The sequence below is a fragment of the Bubalus kerabau genome, chromosome 10, assembly GCF_029407905.1.
Source record: "Bubalus kerabau isolate K-KA32 ecotype Philippines breed swamp buffalo chromosome 10, PCC_UOA_SB_1v2, whole genome shotgun sequence".
NCBI classification, from domain to species: Eukaryota; Metazoa; Chordata; class Mammalia; order Artiodactyla; family Bovidae; genus Bubalus; species Bubalus kerabau.
The window spans coordinates 35,255,500-35,278,735 of record NC_073633.1 but is presented as its reverse complement, the minus strand read 5'-3'; the positions used below and the strand labels follow the sequence as shown (position 1 = coordinate 35,278,735).

At 35.0% G+C, this 23,236-nt stretch overlaps 1 protein-coding gene across 1 annotated transcript in view; it reads left to right on the top strand.

Moving 5' to 3' along the window:
- Positions 1-23,236, top strand: part of AQR (aquarius intron-binding spliceosomal factor) — a 94,513-nt gene that overhangs the window by 36,613 nt on the left and 34,664 nt on the right. The window contains exons 16-25 of the mRNA XM_055537287.1: positions 1,583-1,724; positions 4,863-5,041; positions 7,992-8,159; positions 9,258-9,427; positions 10,484-10,725; positions 12,642-12,788; positions 13,542-13,611; positions 15,923-16,033; positions 18,672-18,781; positions 21,168-21,303. Of these exons, the coding sequence (XP_055393262.1) occupies positions 1,583-1,724; positions 4,863-5,041; positions 7,992-8,159; positions 9,258-9,427; positions 10,484-10,725; positions 12,642-12,788; positions 13,542-13,611; positions 15,923-16,033; positions 18,672-18,781; positions 21,168-21,303 (1,475 nt within the window). The remainder of the gene's footprint in view (positions 1-1,582; positions 1,725-4,862; positions 5,042-7,991; positions 8,160-9,257; positions 9,428-10,483; positions 10,726-12,641; positions 12,789-13,541; positions 13,612-15,922; positions 16,034-18,671; positions 18,782-21,167; positions 21,304-23,236) is intronic.

The following is a 23,236-nucleotide window of genomic DNA, read 5'->3' as shown; positions in this document are numbered from 1 at the left end:
ATCAGGGTCTTTTCAAATGAGTCAGTTCTTCACATTAGATGACCAAAGTATTGGAGTTTCAGCTTCAGCATCAGTCCTTCCAATGAATACTCAGGACTGATTTCCTTTAGGATGGACTGGTTGGAACTCCTTGCAGTCCAAGGGACCCTCAAGAGTCTTCTCCAACACCACAGTTCAAAAGCATCAACTCTTTGGTGCTCTGCTTTCTTTATAGTCCAACTCTCATATCCATACATGACTACTGGAAAAACCATAGCTTTGACTAGACAGACCTTTGTTGGCAAAGTAATGTCTCTGCTTTTTAATATGCTGTCTCAGTTGGTCATAATTTTTTTTCCAAAGAACAAGCGTCTTTTAATTTCAGGGCTGCAGTCACCATCTGGAGTGATTTTGGAGCTCAAAAGAATAAAGTCTGTCACTGTTTCCATTGTTTCCCCAGCTATTTGCCATAAAGTGACAGAACCAGATGTCATAATCTTCGTTTTCTGAATGTTGAGTTTTAAGCCAACTTTTTGACTCTGCTCTTTAACTTTCATCAAGAGGTTCTTTAGTACTTTTTCGCTTTCCTCCATAAGGGTGGTGTCATCTACATATCTGAGGTTATTGATATGTCTCCCGGCAATCTTGGTTCCAGCTTGTGCTTCATCCAGCCCAGCATTTCTCATGATGTACTCCTCATACATTAGGGTAATTTTCTGGTACCCTCAAGTGCAACTGTAGAAGCTAGAAACTATTCAGTGTTTTGAATGCTTAGCATTAAGAATTTTTATTAAACTTAAGCATTCCCTAATGAATAGTGGTATGTGTGTGTGTGTGTGTGTGCGCATCATGCTGTATAAAATGTGCCCATAAAACTGTGTTTTAAGGAGACCGAATAATGCTAGAAGTGTAACTTTAGTTATGTCACTGTAAATGTATTTTGGGGTTCTTCTTTTTTGACCTTTTGATGTAAGTGCTGAGTGCTTGGTTATTTATTATCCAAGGTAAATAGTGTTACATGAGGGTAATGGAAAAAATCGTATTCATTAATATTGTCAGAGAAGAAAAGGAATTCCAGGAATAACATAAAGTCAATGCCTTATCCTTAAAGTCTATAGAAAGGCAAAGGTTCAGAACACAGTGGTGATCACTGAAGATAGAGTTATGTAATATAATATGCTAATTCAGTTTCCTTGGTAAATTTGGTCATGGGCTGTGTTTATGGTAGCATTATTTCCTTTGAGATTTGCCAAATGTAAATTAGGTGGTAAGGAAAGAATTTTTTAGACCACTTGTGTCAGTTCTTTTAAGTATCTTTAAGCACTGTTTAGAAGCACTGTTTGCATATGAGTCGTAGATGTACAGACTACATATATTAATGAAATTCATCCTTATTCCCAATCTTAATATATGGCATTCATTAACTTGGTTTCAGTTTCTGTATGGAAACAAAAATAAGACCTTTTCAAATATGCTCTATTTTAAACACTATTAAATTAGGTTCTTAACAAATTTGTGGTGCCTTTATATATATATATATATAAAGCAGATGTCTGATTTAAAAAAAAGAAAAATTCAATATGGATGTTATTTTCCTTTTCAGGTTGTCTTGCTCTTCCCAAGTTGAATTTGCAGTTTTTGACTCTTCATGATTACCTCCTAAGGAACTTCAATCTCTTCCGCTTAGAATCAACTTATGAAATTAGGCAAGACATCGAGGATAGTGTCAGCAGAATGAAGCCATGGTTAGTAAATTGGTTCCACTTGCAACAAAGAGACGCAAACAGTGGCTGACGTACTTCTGTCAGAAGCCTCACACATGTATTTGGAAATAATACATCTGGTGAAGATGCACTTTAAAATATGAAATATTTATTCTTTGAGAAATTGTTTAATGTGAATTAGATATATCCAAAATACTAAAATAGAAAATATGTTTCTGGGTACTTGAGAGTGAGACTGAGGGAAAGGGAGGAGAGATCACTGCTCTGGGAGGTGGGGTGGGAGTGGGAGTAAGTCGGGCGATAGTAAAAGGGTAAAGAGGGGAGGGGATGGGCTGGCCAGCAGGCGTGTACTAGGCAGGGCAGTTTAAGTCCTGGGAGAAGCTTATGATAAAGGGGTGTTCTGTTACCCCAACTGCTCTTGCGGCTGTCACCACTAGTCTCGGTCAGCCTCTCTAAAGGACCTGGCAGGAGATGAGGGGCATAGCTGAACATTGCACAGAGCGGACTGTTGGAAAATCTTCCCTGGCCCTCCCTCCATAGGTTGCCTTGAAGAGATGGAATCGTCAGCCCTCACTTTTAGGGCCTGTTGAGTAGGTTCCATTATTTGAGGAACTTTTCTGGCCCAAACTCAACTTTCCACCTGCTAGCTTACATCTGGAACTGCTTTAGCTAGGAAAAGCCTTTCATTCTGTTATAGGCAGTTCTGCGTTATAAGATTTGTGATGGTTAGTTTTGCTTTTCAGACATGACTGACTTTGGGTAAATGCCCTTCATTCGCTGTTTCATTTGAAGTATGAAATTATTACCGGCAATAAGTTACATATCACAAATGACTGAAAACAAGTAAAAGAATTCTGTAAAATGAATTTTTCATCACATAGTGTCACACCATGCAGACATATATATAATTATACTGCATTCTTTGTGAAAAGCTTAATATGTTTTAAATGTGAACTGATTCAGGTATCTTCCAGACTTCTCTCCTGCCTAATTACAGAGAGCTGCATGGACACTGTGATTATGATCCTTTTTTTTTCATTTCCATATTTTATTTCATACACAGTTCTATTTTTTAATTAGTTATTATGTGGAAAGTTATTCTGGGTGAGACTATAAAACACAGCATAAAGTATTTTTGACTTAATAATCAGTTGAGTCAGTGGGCAGGCCAGCACTGTGAGATTTGTATACCCTCTGGCTGATCATCTCTGCCCACAGCTTTGCTGAAATCACTGCCCATTGTTTGGACCCCGGGGGAGTGCTTGATCAGAAAGCTGCCTTACAATTTATGGTTACCTTACACTTAATATGTTCAGATTCTGGACCAAATTTTGATCATTTTGCAAAGTAGGGACTTCATAGCTAGCAGTTCATCAAGTAGAATGCACTTATACTTTACTTAAATGCCAAATAAAGCAATAAATACTTACAGTTCTTACGGTTTATTAATAAAGTAATTTTTTTAGCTTACATTATTTTCTATGAGTAGAACATATATCTTTTGAGATAACTTCTGATAATAAGTTTTTCTAAATTTTGAAAAATTTATTTTTCTGCCCATCATTGAAAACTGTTAAAAATAATGAGATCTAAAAGGGTGGGTCTTCTTTCTGTTTCATGTCTTGAAGGAGGAAAAGTAGTAGAGGCATTGTTACTCATTACACAGTTCTAATCATACTTTCAGGCTGTGAGCAGTATAAGAGGATGTGCTCATGAGGGTCAGAAATCTACACTTTTTAATACCTCGTGTTGCAGGTAGATGTTATAAAGAGGGCAGGAATTGGAGAGAGTAGACTAGTGGTTGCTTGGGAGTAGGAACAGGATTGACTGAAGTGGATGAGGGGGATCTTTTAAAGCATGATGAAAATATTCTATAATTGGATTGTGGTGATGAATGAACAACTTGATAAATCTATTGAAAATTACAGAATTACACATTTACAATGAATGAATTTTATGGTCTATCAACTATATTAAAGTTGTAAAGAATGGAGAAGGTGATAGAAAATTATTACAGAAGCTTTTATGCTCAAGGTAATGCCTTTTTAAGGGGCTTCCTTGGTGGCTCAGATAGTAGAGAATCTGCTTGAAATGCAGGAGACCCAGGTTCAGTTCCTGAGTCTGGAAGATCCCCTGGAGAAGGGAATGGCAATCCACTCCGTTATTCTTGCCTAGAGAATTCCACAGACAGGAGCCTGGAGGGCTAGTCCATGAGATCGCCAAGTCGAACATGCCTGAACAACTAACACACACACACACACATTGCCTTTTAGAAATTGTTTCAGTACTAACCAAGTCTTTGGAATAGCAAACTTTATTTTTAATTAGTTTCACTCTTTAATGTCATGTAATTTTACAATTTTTTGTTATTTACAAAAGCCTTAGGATATTGATTTTCTTTATCTTGGTAAGCATGTTATTTTAGGTAGTACTTTCCAATATTGGAGTGTTGCTGCAGTTTTTAATATTACACATTTCCCAAATACGCTATTTAATGTAAAAGCTAAAGCACTAGTATAAGAAGCAATAATGAGTATTTGCATGTTAGTGGTTCTCGTTATTAGGCCTACCTTAATTACTCCCGTTCATGGCAATATCTTTTCAATATCTTAAATATTGTCCCCTAAAGAAAGCATTTGCATAGATATCATTTGCTTATCTTTAGTTTTTTTAAGTCTAATTCGTTCTAAAACATTTTTGAAACAACTTTTAGAAATATTCCCTGATGGCTCAGATGGTAAAGAATCTGCCTGCAGTGCAGGAGACCTGGGTTTAATCGCTGGATCAGGAAGATCGCTTAGAAAAGAAAACGGCTACCCATTCCAGTACTCTTGCCTGGAGAATTCCACGGACAAAGGAGCCTGGCAGGCTACAGTCCATGGGCTCACAAAGAGTTGGATGCAACTGAGCAACTATCTGAAGAAGAAGAAAGGGCAAAAATATAAAACTGAATGCTGGATAATTTTATTCTTTGACAAAATGGCTCAGCTCTTACATATATAAATTATATGTTTTTCTTTAGTTTAGGAATAAGATTTCCATATTATTGTTAGGACTTAAATACTAGCTAAACATGTGTATTTAGTTACTAATTTAACTTGTCTAAAAGTTGGGCAAAGTTATTTTTTGTTTGAGTAATCATCTGCTTCTGCTTTTTAGGCAATCAGAGTATGGCGGTGTAGTGTTTGGTGGTTGGGCACGAATGGCCCAACCCATTGTGGCATTCACTGTGGTTGAAGTTGCCAAACCCAACATAGGTGAAAACTGGCCAACCCGAGTTCGTGCAGATGTTACCATCAATCTGAATGTCAGAGATCACATCAAAGATGAGTGGGAAGGTAATTTTGTATTTCAAGAAGTGGTTACCTTTTGTCTTTTACTTTACAGACTTTTGCTTACAGCATTAACAAAAACACATATACTAAATATTGCCCTTTTAAGTATACCAAATTTTATCTTTAAAAAGTTTGGCTTAAAAAATGACAATTGATTTATAATTATTACTAGTAAAAACACCAAGGATCATACAGAATAATAATTAAATACCTTAATACTTTACTAAAAAGCATAAAATAGCATGTATATCAGAGTGTTTTTAAAATTGTAGTTGGCAGAGCTGAGAGGAGAGCATTTTACATGTTTAAATGTGTCAGAAATGGCTCGTAAATGGATTTAAATGGGCACTTTTCTCTTCCAGCTGCCTATGACAGCTGTTACTACCCTGTTAGGGGAAACGGGCGCTGGCGGGCTTTATTTCCTTCTACCTTTGTGGTGTGCCAGAAGGAAGGGATGGTCCCTTAACGGATCAGTTTTCAGAAATCACTGCTCTCAATATAGCTGTTTATAACCTCAAGGACTGTACGATACATTCGTCAAATAATTTTGAAGGAATCCAGTAACAAAGCTGGCCAGATGTTTAAACAAATGGCCACTGTGGTGGGTAGAGTTTGTGACAGATTGTTTTTATGACTCCTGTATCCCTCAAAGCTGTTCCAGTCTGGCATATTGTACGTCTAAAATAATGTATACTTTTGTTATTGCTGAATTGAGAGAGAGGCATTCAGTTGCTGAGGAAGGTCTTACGTTTATTGCTCCTTAGAGCTTGAGGAGATATTAAGTAAATACTGTTTTACATAGTGGGTAATGAGCTGAAGTAACTTATTGGCCACCCTTAGAAGTACTAGTGATGCCTGGAAATAAAACTTGGGGGGAGGCAAAGACCCTTTGTAGAGATATATAGACAAGCTGTCTTTATGATGTTAAGGGGGGAAAGAGGTTCTTTACCCCAAACCTCTTGGGAACTCCTTACTTCCATTACTTTGGAGACAGCTAATCAGAAGCCCATCAAGTCATCTTATTTTTTTATTTTAATGGACCTCTGGCAGATGAGAAATACAATGGATAAATTTTGATGGGCAAGATAGGAAACAATAGGGTATTGTGGGATGAGAGATTTATTTGGGGCAGCAGTCCCCAATCTTTTTGGCACCAGAGACAGGTTTCGTGGAAGACAGTTTTCCATGAATGGGAGTAGGGGGATGGTTTTGGGATGATTCAAATGCATAACATTTATTGTGTACTTTATTTCTATTATTATTACACTCTGATATATAGTGAAATAATTATACGACTCAGCATAATGCAGAATCAGATCATCAGGCATTAGATTGTCATAAGGAGCATGCACCATAGTGAGGTTCACATTCCTATGAGAGTCTAATGCTGATCTGGCAGGAGGCGGAGCTCAGGTGGTACGTGTCTGTGGCCTGGGAGTTGGGACCCAGTCAGGGGCATGGTGGGTAGAAGAGTATTTTCTGGGAAGCCACAGCCAAAATGCAGGCCCTTTATTGGTTCCAGATTGAGCAACCAGATAAAAAATGAGAGAGAAGTTCTGTAAACAGTAATGAGCATTGTCCTGTAAAAAAACAAACGTTTTGTGGAAATGAAGCTAAATACTATAAAAGATCGTTGTCTCTTCAAGAAAGTATGAAGCTCAAGTCATTATGCTCTCCATTACCCCATTTAAAATTACAGAAACAGAATTAATGAAACAAATATCTAGAAGACAGAGCCAGGATGGAGTAAATGCAAATGGTTGAAAGAGTTGAGATTATTGTAATGCAAGTATTTTTAATGTGGACTGAGACATCCCACAGTATCTATCGGTGATGCCAAAAAGTGACATTGGTAGGGACAAAATTACTTCTCAGGCCCAATTCTTTAACTGTAAGACTTGGAGGTTTCAATGAGTTGTGTGCATCAGAAGCTATATAGGCAGTGCCACTGACATAGTAGATCATTTCCCCTTCATTTTCATTGTTCTCCTACTTCATTGCCTAGAATTTGTTGGGAAATAAGCAATCAAATCATTATTATGAGTCAGTTATTATTTCTAGCACACTTGAACCATATTCCATATTGAAACCGCCAGAGTGGTGCTAATACTAGCCACACTTACATTTGCTGATTTGATTGAGTTGTTTATCTTGTTACCAAGGTTATGAGCAAGCAAAATGTTCAAATTTGCATTCATACTATACAATAACTAACCAAAATGAATGAGAAAAAAATGATATATAACATTACATGCTGTGTGGTCTAAATAAAAATCCCTCATCTTCCAGTATGTCTGCTTTTAATAGAGCTGGGAATCTTATTTAATCCATTATTTGAGCTAATGAATGGGAAACTACAGACTTTGGCACAAGTATCCTGTTTCTTGACATTTGCTTATGAAAATTTCAGTATTTGCCAACTGAAGCAACATATATTTGGCTGTCTCCTCAAGATGCTGTCTGTAAACAGTGTTTTCGTGCCTTGATGAATTATTCCTAGAGTTGACCTGTTCTGGTGAAATGCAGTTAGACTATTGTTGAAATGACACTGATGAATAGTTTAAACTGATGTTAGAAACCTGCTAAATATGATATAGATGCCAGCCATATTTTTGGTTACTTATTAAGAATGTTAAAAATAAGAAAGATGACAAGCATCTAATTTTGGAGTTGTAACATGATCTAGAGGATTTATTCGGTAATGTATATATGGCATAAATTTCCTTATTTTAATATAAAGAGAAATTTTTATTTAATTATTGCTTCAAACATTGAGTATTAAAGGTATAGGAAGTCTATAATTGTATTACAAAGTAAATATAATCATTGATCATCTCTGATATTTTAAATATTTTTTATATCTTTTCCAAAGATAAAAGGAAGAGAATTTACCAATGGAAGACAGAAAGTAGCAGCATTCTAATAAATGAAAATGTGTTTTATGTTTTACTAGGCCTTCGGAAGCATGATGTATGCTTTTTAATTACTGTGCGTCCCACAAAACCTTATGGTACCAAGTTTGACCGAAGAAGACCTTTTATTGAGCAGGTTGGCCTAGTTTATGTCAGAGGCTGTGAAATCCAGGGCATGCTAGATGATAAAGGGCGTGTCATTGAAGACGGTATGATGATCTTTATTTTTGAAAGACTGTGTACATAATGAAAAATTTCTTTGCCTTTTTGCGTACTAGGTAATGTTTTAGTTGTTTTATATACTAAATCAGCACAAAGGATTATATATATAGAAGTGTGTAAGGTATCTACCACCCAGTTTTAGAGATAAATAATACGGTTTCTGGACTTCTGTATAAGATTTTGGACAGGCTCTTTTGAAATTGCCTATATTTAAAACTCTTCCTTTTATGATACTTTATTGCTTTTAAAAACATCTTAATACCTCCTACAGCTGTTCCCTGATAGGTCTTCCTAATTTCTGCTTTTAAGTTTCACTGATCTGATTCATGCTAGCAGAGGCTCATGAATGGAGCCACACTCTCCTGTGCTGTAAAATGCGTGGCGGTGTCTGTGATGTCATATGACCGGGGTAGGGAAGGGATGGTCAGCTAGTAATGTTTGATGGGTGGGGCCAGGAATGTCAAGTACCTCAGCAGAACTGTCTTCTAAAAGGATTTATCTTGCCCAAGATGCCAGCATAACCCTATTTAGAAGCATCTCCTTGGGGCTTCCTTGGTGGCTCAGTCAGTAAAGAATCTGCCTGCAGGGGAGAAAACCCAGGTTCAATCACTGGGTCAGGAAGATCCCCTGGAGAAGGAAATGGCAACCCACTCTCGTATTCTTGCCTGCAAGAGGAGCCTCGTGGGCTACAGTCCATGGGGTCGCAAGAAGAGTTGGACACAACTGAACAACTAACATGCACACGCACAGAAGGCGCTATGAGTAACTGACACAAGTAAAGCTCTTTGATTTGTAAGGCCCCTCTTCCAGTTGAGGGCATACACAAATAATTGCAGTTCATGGCATTGTACCATAAACATCACACGATTGTTCTAGGAAGAAATAGTAACAATTTAGAGAGAGGAGAAAATCTTTTCAGCTTGGAATTTGAAATGGATGAGTGAAAGTCATTCTAGTTGGAGGAATGGCTTGCAGTTAAGTCTGAATTGTTTACTCATCATTTCTAGAAAAAGAATATTGCTAACTTACTTTGATATTTGAAACATATATATTTCATTTAACAAACTTTAAAAAAAAATGTCTAGGACCTGAACCCAGACCCAGTCTTAGAGGAGAATCAAGGACTTTTAGAGTGTTTTTGGATCCAAATCAGTATCAACAAGATATGACCAATACTATACAAAATGGAGCAGAAGATGTGTATGAAACTTTCAATGTAATAATGAGAAGAAAACCAAAGGAAAATAACTTTAAGGTAATTTCTGGGCTATATAATTAAAAGTACTGTATCTTCATTTGAATAACTTTTAAGGCATAACTACATAGATACTAGGTTTAAAAAGATTTAAAATAGTGATCACTGCTTTTGTTTTGATTTTAAACAAATCTCTTAAATTCTTAACTTATAGATTAAATATAAAATAAATTTATTTGCTAAATCTTATTTTGTCTTTTGATGAGACTAAGAGAATTTTAGGTTTAAAGATTAGTTCAAGAAAATAAGATAAGTGTGATTAACATACACTATCTTGTTATTTCATTATCTTGTTGGATGTATAGCATTTATAATATAAAAATGCCTGGTTTTGTTATTCTTTGAAATTAATTGCCTAACCTGATTTTCGTATGTTGCATAGATCACTTTGTTGAAATAATTATTGGAAAGTCTTAAGAATCTGCCTTGGCTTCTAGTAATTACTTTTGACAATGTATATATTAACTATTATGGGGACCTCTTATTGTAGTCCTAATTCTTTCATTCTGAAATTTAGACATTTCATTTTTATCATTGTTCATTTAATTTATTATCTCTAGCAGTGCTAATTTTAGTATTTCTAAATTGTGTGTTTCACAATCAAGGCATACATTAATGTGCTTCTGGTTTTATGTGTCTCAGTAATGAGGAACTATAGGCTATAAGGTGGAGGAAACTGCAGTAATTTCTAAGAGGAAACATTTTTTTCAAGGGTTTGTTCTGTAATGTTTTCTTGCTATTGTGTAGACCTGATCAGATTTTCATCCTACTCAACAGAAGTCAAGTGGTAAACTCATCTATGACATTTTGTCTAAATGATCTCCTAATGGATAAACTGTTCTTGCTAAGTTTGGTCTTTTGTTTAACTCAGTGTATGGTATCAGCTGGAAATATAGCTGTTGATTCAGTTTAGCCAAGCACCTGTCAGCAGAAAATAGCTTCTTGCCTTGAAACACTTGGGAATTCTGGATTAGTGCAGCCAGCTCTACATTCCACTGAAGTGCAAATGTTTGAGATGTCTTCCTGACAAATCGGTTTTTGTTGTCTTACTGACAGGCTGTGCTGGAGACTATCCGGAACCTGATGAATACTGATTGTGTGGTACCTGACTGGCTGCATGACATCATTTTAGGTTATGGGGATCCAAGTAGTGCACATTATTCCAAAATGCCCAATCAGATTGCCACCCTTGATTTCAATGATACATTTCTCTCCATTGAACACTTAAAAGCCAGCTTTCCTGGTCATAATGTTAAAGTAACTGTGGATGACCCAGCTCTACAGATACCCCCTTTCAGGTAAAGTCAAAACTGGATATACTCCTTTCCAAGCTTTCTGTAGTCATTCTGAGTGAGGCCATCAGGACTGTAGCTAAAGTAAGGTTTAAGTATCATATCTAGATTTTGTTTGGGTAGTTTTCACCTTCCCCATATAATCACTGGGATAAATTTATTTTATTAGACTCTATTTCTAATTCTTTGTGTAGTAGCTATTTTAAGACCACAGTAAAAGTAGCCTTTGTCTTACAAGGAATCAGTTTGAAGAGTATTATATTGGTATATTTGTGGCCTTTGACTGAAGAAATAAGTCCTAATTAATATAAAGAGCCATGTGATTTTGAACTCTTGCTTTTTAGGAAAAAATTCTTTTAACCCTATTTGCTTTCACAATTTTAAATATTAATAATATTGTTATACTCAGAATTAAAGGAGCTTTGGATTAGTTTTAGTAAAAAAAAAAACAGAGTACCTGAAGTACTGAATGCTTCGTAAATTCCATCATATGAATTAGTGGCAAAGCACTAGGTATACCTGGGATGTTAGCAAAGGATTTAATTACTTTCTTAGTTGCAATTAGAACATATAGCTTTTAATTAACCATTAAATATGAATATAATAATTATACATATTAAAAACATGTACCCTTTTTAATTCTCAAACCTAGTCTTCCTCCATACTTCTCTAATCTTGTTAATGGCAAAATCAACTGAAATCTCAGCATTATTTTTTAACCTTTCTATTCCCATCACTCCTGCTGTGTCTTACAGATTCTGCCTTAAGGATACATTTTTTTTTTTCAAATGTCAGTCCTGATGGCTCCCTCTCTAAACCCTCAGCACTTTCAGTCTTTGTAATGGTAGTGTCTTTCCTGCCCCTTGTCTCCTTTCTTAAATCCATTACATGATGCCTACTGCTAGAGTCATTCCACTGTCTGATGAAAACTGACCTCTTAGTTTCTTTGGTTCTTAGCTTTTTTTTTAATCTGTTTTTTTTTCAGAATGTGAACAAAGACTGGAAAAAGTACAAATAGAGAATTAACTTTTTAGTTTAATCTTAAGAGTTTTCATTGACTCTCCACCAGGTACCTATGGGGAGTTGCTTCCTGGGGTATCCCTGACCCCAGGCTAAGAACTTCTGCCTTAAAGGCTTGATATTCCAGAGGTGTCATAACCAGGTGCCAGTCTAGCCTCTCTAGTTTTCTCTACTGTATCCTAAACTTATGTAGAACTGGCTGGTTCTTCCTGGACTGTCTTTTGAAATTCATTTTAGATACTACCTTTCCCGTAAAGCCTTTTCTAATTAAATGAAGGACAATGTGTAAAGCACTTTACAGTGATATGCTGTAAGTATGTAAATTGTCTTTTGTAAACATTATGCTAAGTGAAAGAAGCTAGCCAGAAGAGAACAAATACTCTATGATTCCGTTCACACAAAATGACCGGAATAGTCTGATAAAAAGACAGAAAGTAGACTGATTGCCAGAGGCTAGGTTTGAGTTGGAATACGGAGCGACTGCTTAATTGACATGGAGTTTCCTTTGGAGTGATGGAAATATTCTGGCTTTAGAGTAGTGATGACTATACAACCTTGTGAATGTACTAAAACCGATTGAATTGAACCTTTTAAAATGGTGACTTTTACATGAATATTATCCCAGTTAAAAAAATGTTATTTCCCATAGGAAAAAAAATTAGATAAATGTTTCTTCTTTGATTCTCCCTTAATCAGGTGGCCTTTTTCTTAATCTAAATACCTTTAACCACATTTCAGTGCTTTTAAATCTACTTTTTTGAAATTTATATGCAGAGAGTAAATTCATTTAAACCATAAATGATTCTTGCTCATTATTGTCCTCTGTATAAAGTCATGCATGAGACAGGTACTTGGCAAATTGTTGTTAATTGTGAAAATAAACAAAGGTTTTGGTCTTGTAGGATCACTTTTCCAGTAAGAAGTGGAAAGGGGAAGAAGCGGAAAGATGTAGACGGGGAAGATGAAGACACTGAGGAGGCAAAAACTTTAATTGTTGAACCTCATGTTATTCCTAATAGAGGTCCTTATCCTTACAACCAACCCAAACGGTAATTTCACTGCCTCTGCTAATTATAGTAATAGATAATAGTTTGCTATTTCACATGGGTTAGTAATATTTAAAAGTTTTTCTGACTCTTTGAAAATTTTAAGAAACTTCTGTTTCTGGACCCTCTTTACTTTTCTTCTGTTAGTTGACTCAATAGTTCAGACATTTTTGACCTTTTTGTAATATTTCAAAAAGAAACATTTTCAGGTACTATGAAAAAGAAATATTAGCAGTCTGCCTGAATGTGACCCCAAGGTTCTTACTTCATGACCATGTCGTACATTTAGCAGCTAACCTTGTGCATGTGTGTCATGAGTAAAAAAGTGGCATTGTGTTTGGTATTAGATGGGGAACCAGTACTCTGACACTCCAGTTAAGTTCTGGGCTAACCATATTGAAAAATATCTGTCATCTTTTCTTTCCACAAGATTCATTCAGTTTTAATTGGTCTTTGGAGGGGCAGAGGTAAAGAAAGTCATTCAGAATAGACTGGGTCAGTCACGTGATCTACTGTGCAGCATTGTGCTTATAGTTAACAATACTGTACTGTGCATTTAACATTTGTTAACAGTATGTCTTTATGTACTTTTTGCTGCACACGCACAGCCACAGAAAGGGTTCGGGTGGGAGGAAGAAGAGATTGGGAGACCAGGGACAAATACAGAGCAAATGTCCAGACCTCTCCTTGTCTAAATTCTTATTAACATCATCCATCTTCATGTTTAACCAATTTCTTATCAACTCTAATTTGCAGTAATACAATTCAGTTCACTCATACACAGATAGAGGCCATCCGTGCTGGAATGCAGCCTGGGCTAACTATGGTAAGAGAATTACTGTTCTACTAGTTCTTAAATGGATTCAGACTAGAAGTAAGCATCAGATTTTCAGAGTATATTCCATTTTTAAGCACAGAAACCCAATTGAATTAAGTATTTATAGGTAATTGTGGCATCTTATGTCATTGGACACTACTCATTTCAATGTTCATAAAAAATGTTTCATTAGAACTGAGCTATGGCCATTTGTTTATGTACTACCGGTAGCCTTTTTATGCTGCCACAATGCATAAAGTGTTTATTTGCTGGCTCTTTGCAGAAAAGTTCTGTTGACACTGATTTAGAAGTGTGTTTAATTTCCAGGTATTGGGAGGTTTTCTTGTTGTCTTCCAGTTACTGGTTTCCTGGTCTATATCCATTATGGTCAGAGAGCATATTGAATACTTTCTGTAATTTTCATTTTTTTAATTTAGTAAGGTTTGTTTTATGGCCCAGGACATGATCTGTTGGTGACTATTCCATGTACACTTGAATATGTGCTCTGTTGTCTTGAGTGGAGTGTCCTCTGTATGCCATTTGGTTGTTGCTGCTGCTCAGTACCTCTCTGTCCTTGACAGAGGAGTGTTGAAGTCTCCAACTGCAGTTGTGAATTCGCTTCTCCTTTGAGTTCTGTCAGGTTTTGCTTCATGTGTTTTAAAGCTTTATGGAGATGTACGTACCCTTTCAGGGTCGTTGTATCTTATTGGTGAATTGATGCTTCTGTCATGTATAATGTCTGTCTTCATCACTGGTAACTTGCTTTGCTCTAAAGCCTACTTTGATATTAATATAGCCAATGCAACTTTCTTTGATTAGTATTTACATGACAAATCTTTTACTGTCCTTTCGCTTCTAACCTACCTGTTATATTTAAAGTGAGTTTCTTGTAGACAGCATATGTTTGGGCATTTCATTTTCCCTCTGTTCTGAAGTCTCTGCTTTTAATTGGTATGTTCAGTCCATTTACATTTAATGTTCTTATTAATGTGTTTGGATTTAAGCCTCCCGTTTTATTATTTCTTTTTTATGATTGTTCCCTTTTTGTGTGCTCCTCTTTCCCTTTTCCTGCCCTTTTCTGAGTTATTTCAATAGTTTTTAGTGTTTCATTTCTACTTATCTGTTTTGTTTATATCTCTTGTATAATTTTTCTTAATGGCTACTCTAGAGAATTATAATATACGTACTTAAATGTTTTCACAGCCTACTTAGAATCAATATTTTGTCTCTTAAATTGAATGGAAGATCCTTGATTCCATATAAGTCCCTTTACCTTCCCATTTTATGTTGTAGTTGCCATATATTTTACCTGTAAATCCATTGAAAATACTATCACACAATATTAAAATTTTTTATTACAGACATCAAACATATTTTAAAGAACTCCAGTGGAGAATAGTCTATTACATTTACCATTTATCCTTTATTCCTGGTATCTTAAGTATCCTCTGGTATCATTTCCTTTTTTTTTTTTTTTTTTTTGCTGTGCAGCATGTGGGATCTTACTTCCCTGACCAGGGATTGAACCCACGCCCCCAGTAGTAGAAGCGCAGAGTCCTAAACACTGGACCACCATGGAATTCCCTGGTGTCATTTCCCTTGTCTGAAGAATTTCTTTTACCAATTTGAAGAACAGATCAGCTAACAATGAATTACCTTTGTATTCCTTCATCTAAGAGTATCTCTAATTCATTTTCGTTCTTTAAAATATTTTTCACTGGACATAGAATTTTCATTCATAGTTTTCTCTCTTCAGCCCTTTAAAAATGTGATTCCACTTCCTTTTGGTTTCCATGGTACTGATGAGAAGTGCACAGTCATCTGAAATGTCTTTTTGCTACATGTAATATATCATTTTTCTCTAGTTACTATTAAGATTTTTTTTTCTTTAGATTCCAACCATTTAATTATTATATGTCTGGTCTTAGATTTCTTTGGTATTATTCTGCTTATGCTTCAGTGAGCTTCTTGAATCTGTTGATTTATGTCTTTTGCCAGATTTGAGAAATTTCCAGCCATTATTTCCTTAAATACTTTTCTACACTGTATACTTTTCCCCCTCTCTAGAACTTCAAGGATATCAGACCTTTTAATATTGCCCCATAGATTCATGAAGGCATGAATCTTTTTTTCTGCTTTTTATTCAGGATGGCTGATTTCTATTGATTCATCTTCAAGTGCACTAACTCTTACCTTCTCCGTGTTGCATTGAACTTACCCAGCAAAATTTTTAACTTGTTTCATCTTTCAGGTTTAAAATTTTCTTTTTCTAACATTGTGGTAATTCAGTAGTTTGCTATGTGTTCATCTGCTTTTTTAGGTTGTGGGCCCACCAGGTACAGGAAAAACAGATGTGGCAGTTCAAATTATATCCAACATCTACCACAATTTCCCAGAGCAGAGGACTCTGATTGTTACTCATTCCAATCAGGTAAGAAAAAGGGAATGTGTATGTACATGTGTGCTCATCTGTGCACATGCTAGTGTGAAGTGGATGTGCATGTATGGAACAGGAGATGCATGGAAGCACAGTGTAGATTTCTGCATATATGAGAACCTGATTATGGGCACACAGCATACCAGCAAAGGCTGATGAGCATAGTGTTTGTTGTTGAGTTAATCTTGGATTATCACTGGTCATGACCAGACCATTCTAATAGAGGCAGTCCACATATGGAAAAGCTGAGAGGAATATTTGGATACATGGTAATTGACTTTTCCCCCCCATCTTCCATTCTTAGCTAGACCTTTTTCTTTAAAAGCATTACCCCTTACTAGTAGTATTTTTCTGCTACTAGAACGGATATTCCTAAAAGACTGAACCTATATCATATTGAAACTGGATTGAATTTTAAGTTCTTATGAAGTATACATATGAATATGTATATTACTTGGGTGGACTGTTTGAGGTTGCTGGTCCAATACATAAAACATGTATAAATAGCTGGGCCTTCCTTATGGCTCGGATGGTAAAGAATCTGAGCTGGTAAAGAATTTGCCTGCAATGTGGGAGACCCAGGTTCAATCCCTGGGTCAGGAAGATCCCCTGGAGAAAGGAATGGCAACCCACTCCGGTATTCTTGCCTGGAGAATCCCACGGACAGACAAGCCTGGCAGGCTGCTGTCCATGGAGTCGCAAAGAGTTGGACACAACTGAGCAACTAAAACAAGAAAAACAAACTCCTTTGTTGTAAATAATGGATGAAAAATGGTCTTTACATCTATATGTGTGCCAGGGTATTTATTCTAAAGCTGTCATAGAAATAAGGAAGAACAAGTAATATTTATTAATTCTCATGTAAAATGTGACAGGCAGCTCTCAGAATCTTCTGAAACATGTTGTGAAACTTGCACAGTAGTCTGTGCCAAAGGTACTTGTTTTCTCTGAATACATATTAAAAATAGTGCTTTCAGCTCACTAGTTTTTTTTTTTTTTAAACTGGTCTGTGAAGAAGCACTGGGTTTTTAGAATGCTCAATGTTATTTATTCTGTTATTCATCAACTTTTAATCCCAGAATGTTAAAACTATTAACTGTCCATCCAATTCATTCACTCTGTTTTCTTATCTTTAATGTTTGTAAGTAACTGGCATGGTATACTAAAATTGTGCAGGGGAGAGGGTAATTGAGACTTTATCTTGATAAAAGAAGCAAACTGTGTAAAGACTTTTTCTTTCTTCTGTTTAATGAAATTTAGTCTGTAATAATTTTACCTATTTTCAACTTCTTAGAATGTGTAAGATATTATTCATGTGTTGTTTTAACATACTGGTTGTTTTTTTTTTTAAACAAATTTTGTCATAACTTGATAATGACTTTCTATAGTATCCTCTACTTATGACTGACTTGTGTAGCACTGTTTTAGAGATGATATTATTTTGCAAAAATAGCCAAAGATGTCTTTGATCCTCTGATAATCAAATCATCCTCTTTAATACAAATTGTTTATTTTTCAGAGTTTGTATACCAGATTTTGGTTTGAATATGTGATTCAAGCCATTCTCCAACATCGCTTTAATTCATGATGAAATCTTACAGTTTTTTCTGAGATTGCCATGTGCGAGTATTTTTTGCCCTCTAAATCTATGTGGTTCATAAGTTTAGATAGGGAAGGTTTAAATAGTGAGTAATGCCATGTGGTCTGATCTATTGTATCTCAAGTTTTAGAAGGAGAATATTAAGAGTTTGGATAGTGTGAATTATTTTTTCAGAAAATTTTGTTTTATCTCATCAGTTTCTGAGCTCTAATTGCTAGAATTTTGGTAGTAAAAGATGGCTGGATACTTTATAGCTTGGATGTTTACAAGACTGGCTATTGACTTCATGGTCAGGGCTAGACTAGTAGTGAATTCAGAGAAATATTTGAGTGGGGGCTGATTTTTAAATGTCATTTTTATTAGTGTATCTTTAAATGCAATGAAATGTTTGCCTTTCTACAAAACCTTGTGACTACAGATGTTCAGATAATGAGTGCTAGGATTTCAGGAAGCCCCAAATATGAACATTTCATGGGTAAATGTCTTTCATCAGAACAGTTTACAATTAGTGCTCTACTCCTTATTGTGTCAAGAGCTGATTTAGACTCTCAGCCTAAGATCTGAGTGCTGCACTTTGGGTTCCTCTCCGAGGTCCTCTTGATGCCTTCTACCAGCACACCTCCTGGGAGGCCTTCTCCAGCCACAAAACCCTTCCAGTTTTCTGCAACTCATAGAAATTTTGTTGAGTAAAGTGAAATTTGATGTGATTGTTAATTATTTTAGTAATTATTACTACTTGAGGGAAATAGAAACTGAGCCAGAGCCTTCTCTTTTCATAAATTATCAGAGATGTAATAGACAGATGACTTTTTATGATTTCCAGTTATTATTTGACTACACATACATATATTGCATTATCACAAATCAATAAAAACACTATTCCGTTTAAATTATAAATGACCTAATATGTTTCCTTCTGATCTCACTGGGCAATACTCATTCATTTCTACCCTTGTGATTGTTAGTTTTTGTTACTTTTAAAGGAGCCTACTGATTCTTTAAAACTCACTCGTTCTTTTTTTTATTCTTTAGGCCCTGAACCAGTTGTTTGAGAAAATCATGGCTTTAGACATTGACGAGCGCCACCTCCTGCGTCTTGGTCATGGAGAAGAAGAGCTGGAGACAGAGAAAGATTTCAGCAGGTGAGCAAACAGGGATGAGTTTTGAAATAGTATACGAAGAATTTTTAACCTTCTCCTCTTTTTCTTTAATAAAGAAAAAAACAACAGGAAAGAGAGCAGTGAATAATCCAACTGAATTCTGAAGGGTTTTAACATAACCTACATAGGTATACCCCAAAGTCTGGTCATGATTTCCCTCTGCTCGAGTTCTACATGTTTATGTCATTTTTCCCCTCAAACACATGGTTATTTCAGAACAAGAGTTATCTTGTTCATCTTTTTAAAATTGCAGATTTCCATTTGCTTTCTGTTTACTGAAGTCAACATTGCCAAACCCAAACTATACAACTTTACACAATTCCTTTTCACATTTCATCTAGACATTTAATTTCATTTAATCTGGGCACCAATTAGGTAGATTCACTTAACAAAATGCAATTGGAGATTAGTGATTGTATAAGCTTTGGGGTTGTAAGTATTATTTCAGGAATTTATTGCCAGTTTAGCTGGACTTTATGTTAATATGACATAAAGTGACTAAAATTTTACAAGTCAGATTTCTTCTGCTATTAGTATTTTGGTTTTTCCTTCAAAGTTGCTGTATAAAAAACAGCTTGTTTCATTTATAATTAAACTAGTTTTTAAAGCTTGATTTCTGACATAGACATAATTAACAGCTGTACATAATTAATACAGCCTTTGACTATTGAACATTACTTTTGTAATCACTACTAAATTGATTATAGACATCAAAAGAACTTAAAAGAGTATTAAATTACTACATTGCATTTATTTAGAGTTCTTATATTAAAGAGCTCACCAAATATTTTTTAGCTTCTAAAAAGTCAGAGGGCAAGATCAACACACCTTAAGTTACTTAGGGCTCTGAATTCTTAATTTTTGAACAGCTGGTAATGCTTCTGAATTCTTCCCATGGGTATTTCTTCTTGTTGAACCTAACTTATCAAGTGGACTCAACTCTAAAAATCTGCTAATCCAGATTTCAGTGAATGTATGCAGGCTGATGAAATGCTAAGTACTGTAATTATAAGTGTATTGCAATATAATTTATAGTTTTTAGAGAATATTATAATAGAAAAGAAGTAGAATTTTTAAAGTGATTTCTGGTACTACCAATTTTCTTGGGGAAAAACTCTTTTTGCTTTCTGATGGGTAAGTCAAGCTCCAGGCCTTATTAGTAATGTGTGTGTTTATTTGATTGTGCAATTATTTCATTTTTCTCTTTGTCATAATTAAAAAGATGAGGGAATAACCAATTGATGGAGCATAACACGTAGTCAGAGCATGCTCATTCATCAGTTAAGTTTGCCATCTTACATGGGCATGGTTCGTGGCACCCCAAAGTGGTTACAGTGATAATGTCAGAGATCACAGAACACAGATAACAAATATAATAATAATGAAAATATTTGAAATAGTTCAATAATCTCCAAAATTTGATACAGACAGCAAATGCTGTTGGAGAAAAATGACAGTGATAGACTTGTTAAATGCAGTGTTAGCACAAACCTTCAATTTGTAAAAAAACGCAGTATCTGCAAAGTACAGTAAAGTGAAGCCCAATAAAATGAAGTATTCCTGTACATTGCTTTCCCTTTTTAAAATTAATTGAGACTTTTTAATATAGTTTAAGATTTACAGAATACTTGAGCAAATGTTACATAGGATTCCATTGTATACTGCTGCTGCCTTTTTTTTTTTTTTTGGTGGTGAGGAATCGTAGCAGGCACTTTGTTATGGTGGAAAGAATTTGCATAGGCTTTGGGATCCAGTTCTGGTTCCCCTTTTTTTCCTTAACTACCTATCTTTGGGCCAGGTACTCTCCAAATTTCAGTTTTCTTACACATTCAGCAAATATTTATGAACCTATTTGGTCCAGATGCCAAGCTGTGTTCAATGCCAAAGAATAAGCAAATAAATTTTGAAATTACATTTCAAAAGTTTTAGGGCTAACCTCCTTTTATGATAGTGGTATTCAGAGTAGCCAGTTTGTAAACTATATTCTGGTTTGTTATGAGATGAACTAGCACTTGAATGTACTATAGTGTTTTCTTCTTTGCGACGGTCTTTTTATGAAGAAAAAAGAAAAGATAGCTGAACTAAAGGTGTTTAATAATATAGTTAATTTTCCTTTCTCACAGACCACCAACACATTTGCACAGCATCCTTGATCCATCAGTAGATTTTAAGTAGCTTTGGTACAAAATAACTAAAGAACTACCACTTGAGTTATTTTATACCAATGCTACCTACTATGTTTTCTACCTTTTATTTTCTTTGCCCATTTATTATTTCTGTTATGATTTTCTTAAATATTTTGCTGACAGTTTCCTTGAAAGTGTCTTCATAATATAATTTTGCTTTTTTACTTAATTGAAATTTTTAGGTATGGAAGAGTTAATTATGTCCTAGCTCGAAGAATAGAACTTTTAGAAGAAGTCAAACGATTGCAGAAGAGTCTAGGGGTTCCAGGAGATGCTTCATACACTTGTGAAACTGCGGGCTATTTCTTCTTGTATCAGGTATAAGAGATTAAAGATATTTAAATCATACTTTATTGGAATATACTCTTTCTTTAGGAACTGGGATGGGTTCTGGAGATCCTTTCTTGAAAATTATTTTTTCGAGTAGATTAAAATATATGCTGTTGCCAAAGCTATATTTGTGGATGTTAAATGTTTTGTCTCCTACTGTCTTCAATTTTCTTTGCTAAATAACTTGATGACTCATTCAGTGAAAGGCCAGTGTTGCTACTTTTAAATTTTTTTCTTCTCCTTTTTTGTTATTGACAAAGTTTATAGTCTCTCTTTTTTATTTTTTCATTTTTTTCATTACTATAGAAATATAACTAAATAGTCTAGCTACCCAGTGGTAACAGATGCAGTTTTTAACTTACTTTTAATATGCATATTAATCAAGGAATAAAGAAAAGCATATTTTCTGTTTAAGTTTCCAAAAATACATTTTGTTATAGAGTTGATTTCAAAGTAGGAATTTAAGTTAAAAATTCTTTGACTTCAATTTAGAGGTATGTTTTTGCTTTTGTTAGAGTTAATTTTGGGAGTGTGAAAATGAGAAATAGACAGCCAAATAAAATGAATAAACATAAAATTTTAATACTTGGTTTACTAGTAATTTTAAATGGACTGAACATAAAATAATGAAGATTTTTGTATAACTCTATTTGTTCTCTTTGTACTAATGCTATTTGCATATTTTAGGTATAAATCACAGTGTTGAAATTTTTAAATGTATATGAAAAAAAGTTTATGCTCATTATAAGCTGATAAACCAGTTGAGTTCATTCAAAATGAGTATATTTCATGGTTCCTATGAAACACGGGACATATACATGATGTTGCAAAGTTATCTTCATGTTAGTCTCTTCAGAACTTTGAATAATGGAGTAATGGTCATGCTTAGGTGCATGTTTGTCACAAGATAAAAATCACCAGGCTCTTAGTGAAAACTACTTTTAAAAGTAGTAGAAATAACATAAATTATTGAGGCCTAACTAATAAATTTAAGAAATATGAACTGGAGGCCTCACAGTGTACATCAACAATTTTCAACACACAATAATCACATTAGGAAAATTGTTGAAAAGGAAAATTCTCAAGCTCTGTCCACAGAGACTTTCTTTTAATACAATGTGATATCCAGGAATCTACATTTTTATTTAGCTTCTCAGACATTCTGCCTAAGGACCACAATTTGACAAACACTGAAGTTATAACAGAAAAACTGAGAGAATTACAAAAATTAAGTAGGAACTGAGTGGGGTCATAGTTAACATTTACACCAGCATATATTTAAACTATCTATACCCAAAAAGTCATAAAATGAGCTTTCAAATACATAGGCAGCTTAACCAGAAGTTTTTATATGTATACTAAAGAGAATTCAAAAAATTTTGAAGATGTAGGAGAAGAGTTGACAAGTGCTAAATTGATGAAAAAGCTACTAGAGCTGGACTTAACCATATATGGAAAGAAACTGAGATAGTGAAAAAATTAGGAATTTCTTTGTTCAAAGAGGGCTTTTTGGATCATTGATCATAAACTGTTTTGAATATGCATGGGAAGTCTGAAACATCTGAGATAAAAAGTCCCATGAGATGATTCTAGGGTTCTTTCCCATCTGTACATGTTTTAAGGGTTTTTTACCCTACAGTCTTGAAGTTTACTTTTATAAAAGAAGAGCAGTTTGTCAGTGACTTGGATAAGAAATAGTCTGGTTGGGTCAAAGATTGCTTTTCTTTTCCTTTTCCTACTGGACCACCAGAGAAAACCAAACTAAGCGCATTTTTTTTATTTTATTATTTAAAATGTTGTTGTTTAGTCACTCAGTCACTTGGACACCAACTCTTTTCAACCCCATGGACTACCGTCCATGCCTGGCTCCTCTGTCCATGGGATTTTCCAGGCAAGAATACTGGAGTGGGTTGTCATTTCC